The sequence below is a fragment of the Kryptolebias marmoratus genome, linkage group LG12 (assembly GCF_001649575.2).
Source record: "Kryptolebias marmoratus isolate JLee-2015 linkage group LG12, ASM164957v2, whole genome shotgun sequence".
Lineage (NCBI taxonomy): Eukaryota > Metazoa > Chordata > Actinopteri > Cyprinodontiformes > Rivulidae > Kryptolebias > Kryptolebias marmoratus.
The window spans coordinates 17,471,617-17,475,785 of NC_051441.1; the positions used below are offsets into that span (position 1 = coordinate 17,471,617).

At 53.2% G+C, this 4,169-nt stretch overlaps 1 protein-coding gene across 4 annotated transcripts in view; it reads right to left on the bottom strand.

Annotated features, from left to right (window-relative positions):
* Nucleotides 1-4,169, bottom strand: part of bptf (bromodomain PHD finger transcription factor) — a 24,302-nt gene that overhangs the window by 8,555 nt on the left and 11,578 nt on the right. For 3 of the 4 annotated variants that reach the window (XM_017416583.3, XM_017416582.3, XM_017416584.3), the window contains exons 18-23: nt 3,783-4,020; nt 3,037-3,189; nt 2,636-2,772; nt 2,462-2,537; nt 2,197-2,381; nt 954-2,046 (exon numbers count right to left, since the gene is read on the bottom strand). In XM_017416583.3, coding sequence (XP_017272072.1) covers nt 954-2,046; nt 2,197-2,381; nt 2,462-2,537; nt 2,636-2,772; nt 3,037-3,189; nt 3,783-4,020 — 1,882 coding nt within the window. The remainder of the gene's footprint in view (nt 1-953; nt 2,047-2,196; nt 2,382-2,461; nt 2,538-2,635; nt 2,773-3,036; nt 3,190-3,782; nt 4,021-4,169) is intronic. The other variant, XM_037978809.1, reaches the window with a different exon arrangement.

Consider the following 4,169-nt stretch of genomic DNA (forward strand, 5'->3'; position numbering starts at 1 on the left):
CATAGCATTGGTACTGGCTTTGGAGTGGATGTGCAGATTAATCCTCTGATTTTTTGAATTTTCTCTGAAAAGAAACTGGAAAACTTGTTGCAGGCGGCATTAGATTGAAGTTCAGGTGGTAACGTCACAGGAGTGTTTGTGACCCTGTCAACAGTAGCAAATAAAGCTCGAGCATTGTTAGTGGTTTTGTTTATGACATCTGCAAAGAAAGTCTCTCTTGCATGTTTTAGTGTTGTGTGATAGTTACGTAGTCTTTCCTTGTAGATGTCATAATAAACGTGCAGTTGAGCTTTACACCATAATGCAAAGCGTCACGCCAGCATATCAGCACAAACACCTCTAACCAACTGTTAACCACGGTGGGGAAGGACTGAGGACCCGAGCAGCTTATAGTCACTGATCGTGAGCTCCTCTGTTGACTAAAAGATTTTAGAGTCAGACGTGAGACCGTGAGTCTGACAGCTGCAGCTTGGACCGAACTGGGTCACGATGCCACAGCAGCAAATCTAAAACAGAGCGGCTGAAAGGAGAAGAACCCAGAAGAAGTCCAGAAACCTCAACCTGACTGAAATGCTGCGGTGGGACCTTCAGAGAGCAAACCTCAATGAACTGAAGCGACGCTGTAAAGAGGAGTGGGCCAAAACTCCCGACACGACGAGAGAAACTGATGACGTCAAACAGGAAACGGCCACAGAGTTATTGCTGCAGACGGTGGTTCTACAAACCGCTGAATAAACTTTTCCATGTTGGCTTCTTTTTGTTAAATAAATAATGACACAGTGGGATCTGTTGCATGCTTCTCTACCTTTGAGGTTAAACTTGATGAATTTAAACCCCTGTTGATGTGTTTTTTATTATGTCCTGATATGTGAAACCACAGAATTGAAAATTGATGGACTTTCCCCCTCCCCTCTTCGGCGACTGTAAGCTTCCTGCCGCAGCTGGCGCCTTACCTGGCACTGAAGGTATAGTGGAGGTGGCTGTGACGGGCGTGACCACAGCGTTCGCCACGGCCGCGTGAAGAGGAGCAGAAGCCGCGCCTTGGATTTGGGTTAGAGCTTTGGCCGGGGACGGGACGGCGATTTGGGTCGACACGACGGCTATGACGGGAGCGGAGACGGGTGCGAGGGCCGGGGTCGGGACTTGAACGGGCGAAGGGAGTGAGGCAGAAACGGGAAGCTGGGTCGAGTTCGTGGCTGCTGCTGCTGCTGCTGCTGCTGCTGCTGCTGCGGCGGTGACTTGGGGAACTGACCTGGCCGAGACGGGGGACAGAGCAGGCACAGGAACCTGCGTCTGAACGGTGGCTGGAGTTAAGCGAGGGGCGGGGCTGAGCGGCTGTGGTTGGACTGCGGTTTGGAGGACGGTTTGTCCCGGTGCAAGCGGTGGACATATGGTTTGTGCGGGGAGCGGAACTGCTGGAAGAGTGGACACTTGGGTTTGGGGCGTGGCTTGGCTTTGCAGAGGGGATGAGGTGAGAATCTGTTTATGAGTCAGACCTGGGCTTGGATTTTGCGCTGGGGAAGCAACGTGGGGCGAAGTGATAGCTGAGGGTGGCGTCGAAGGTAGAACCTGCGTGGAAGGTTGTGGAAAATGAGGCACCAGAGCAGGTCTCTGCGGCTGCGTGGGCGAAAGCTGCGTTTGTGGAGCGGTGATTTGGGTTTGCACGGGAATGGAAGCTGGGCTCGAGGCGACGACCGGCTGTGGCGACGGGCTCGCAGCGTGTATGGGGGCGGGCAGAGGGGCTGTCATTTGCGTTTGGGCAAAGGACGAGGGAGTCGTCTGGACTTGCGCGACGGCTCGCGCCTGAGCTGGAGGGGACATTTGGGTTTGAGGGGTCGGGGTTGTGGCGGGAGCTGAAACTGATGCCGATGAGGCCGGAGGTAAAGGAGTGAAGAGGAAGCGCTGGACCTGGCCGTTGGGCATGGCCGCCTGCATCAGCTGCTGACCGGGGCCTGGGATGACCGTAACACCCTGCGGGATGATCTGAAGCTGTCCCTGGGTCTGGCCTTGACCCTGGATTACCACCGTCAGACCTGGGTTTCCTCCCTGCAGAGTTTCAGACGAAAACAATCTTGACTAAAACTGATTAAATTACATCGTCTGTCAAAATAAAGCTGCAAAATATCCGAAAAAAAGAAGTAAAAATTAACGAAAACTTCACATTCGGGGGACGAAAGCAGATAAATAAATCCTAACCTGTGCGCTTTGCGTCAGCTGCATGAGCTGAGCCATGGTGAGTTTGACCTGACCCTGCTGTGGTCTTTGGGGCTGAGATGAAGCAGCAGGAGCCGCGGTGGCAGGAGGAGCTGACGCTGCAGGACCTGCTGCTCTCAGAGCGGGAGCACCAGGTCCAGATTTGGCTGCAGCCTGTTGAGGCTGACCTGAAACACAGAAAGATTTGTCGTCATTTTCTGTTACTCGCTTGAAAAGCCCAGAGATCTTTTATTTGACGGTAAAAGACCTTGTTGAGCCGGGCCTCTGACCATGGCGCCCACAGGGACAGAAGCTGCTCCGGGCTGCCCCGCCGTCGTGGTAACCTGACGAACGAAAGCAGGAGAGACACTGTGAGCGAACGTGTTCGGCATCTCCACCGTGTTCGGCGAGCGTAAAACTGATCGTTTAGAAGTGAGGAGACCTGCTGCTGAGTGGTCGAGGCAGGCGTGGCAGTTCTGAGGTTCATGTTCCCGGTCGTAGGATGTAGCGTGCTGTATGTCCGCAGGTTGGCAGGAGGCCCGTGAGGGAAAATACCCAGAACTTTCTGCTGAACTCCACCTGTTGGTAGGAACAAAAACGCGTCACGTACTTGTAGCTATACGGGTCAAAAGTGTGGACAAGTGGCAAGGCATGCACGGTCAGCACGTGTTGGAAAGACAACAGGCTTTTTAATGTTTTCTGAAAAAACAACACCGGTTTATTTCTAACCCTAAACACAAAGAGCAGTGTCATTAATCAAGCCGAGTGTCGTCCACGTGATACTCCTCCCTCCCTTTTTTGTGGCACTCCGAAGCCAAAATGGATGCCGCTCATGCTTCCTACCTCCTTGTGTAGAAGGCACAGCGAGCGTGACAATCTTGCTGTTAGCGGGCAGTGGCAGTTTGGCGGCGAGGACCTGGCCAGCCACAGTCACTGAGCTGCCAGCGATCTGGAGGGTTTGCTCCGAGGCGGTGATGCTGCCAGCCACCGTGGAGGCTGCAAGACACACCACGCCGCCTACGGTCACCCCACAAGGCCCACCAAAAAAAAAAAACAGCCAGAGAACAGTTGTGGTGTCCACTGGGAGGGTTCAGTCAACAAAGAGGCTGGCGTGCTCCCGAGGGCGCCGAAAACGACGAGAAAACGTCTCTGCTGCAGCTCCCTTTGCACATTAGGCAGACCTCTTCCTGCCTGTTTGTAAATCTCTTCCTAAAATCCCTTTGGAGCCATCTGGGATGTTGATTTTAGTGTATTTGAAATGTCATTATAGTGCTGTTCTTCCTCATGTTTTAGGTCTCATCCGTTTTCTTTTTATTTTGGTCATTCGACTGCTTTCATTGACTGAGAGTGGACACCACAAGCTCTGTAATCACTTAGCAAGCCAGTCGCATTCATGAATATGAAAACTCAAAAATGGAAGTTGTGAGAAGTGTGGCGTCTTTGCATGGCTGGGAACAAAAAAGAAAAACGGAGGCAAAACCAAACCAACTAAAAACCACAAAATAAAAGAAGGTGTAAACTGATCGGTTTGTCCGTTTGTCTCTGATGGATGAAGACGGGTGAGAATGACTCGTCTTCCTCCTGCTCACCTGTGCTGTTGTTCTGACCCTGTTTCACCCAGGAGGCGAACGACTGCTGGAAGTTCTTGTCTTGCTGGAACGAAACCGGCGAGCCCAGCTTGGAGGCCAGGGCCATCTTGGTTCCGGACGCCAACGGCCCCGCCCTCTGGCCCGCGGGGGTGGGGGCACTGGGAGAGCTGGCTAATGTCGGGGTAGTTGTTGTGGAAGTTGTGGCGGTTGTGCTCAGTTTCTGCTGCTCCAGACGTTTCTAGAAAGCAAACACGAAACGACCCGTTGGGTTTAGATTCGGTCCGTTGACCTGTTCGCTTTCCCTCAGCCCCGTTTGACCCTCAGGGGAGTGTGTGTGTGTGTGTGTGTGTGGGGGGGGGGGGGGGGGGGGGGGTGGGGGGTGGGGTG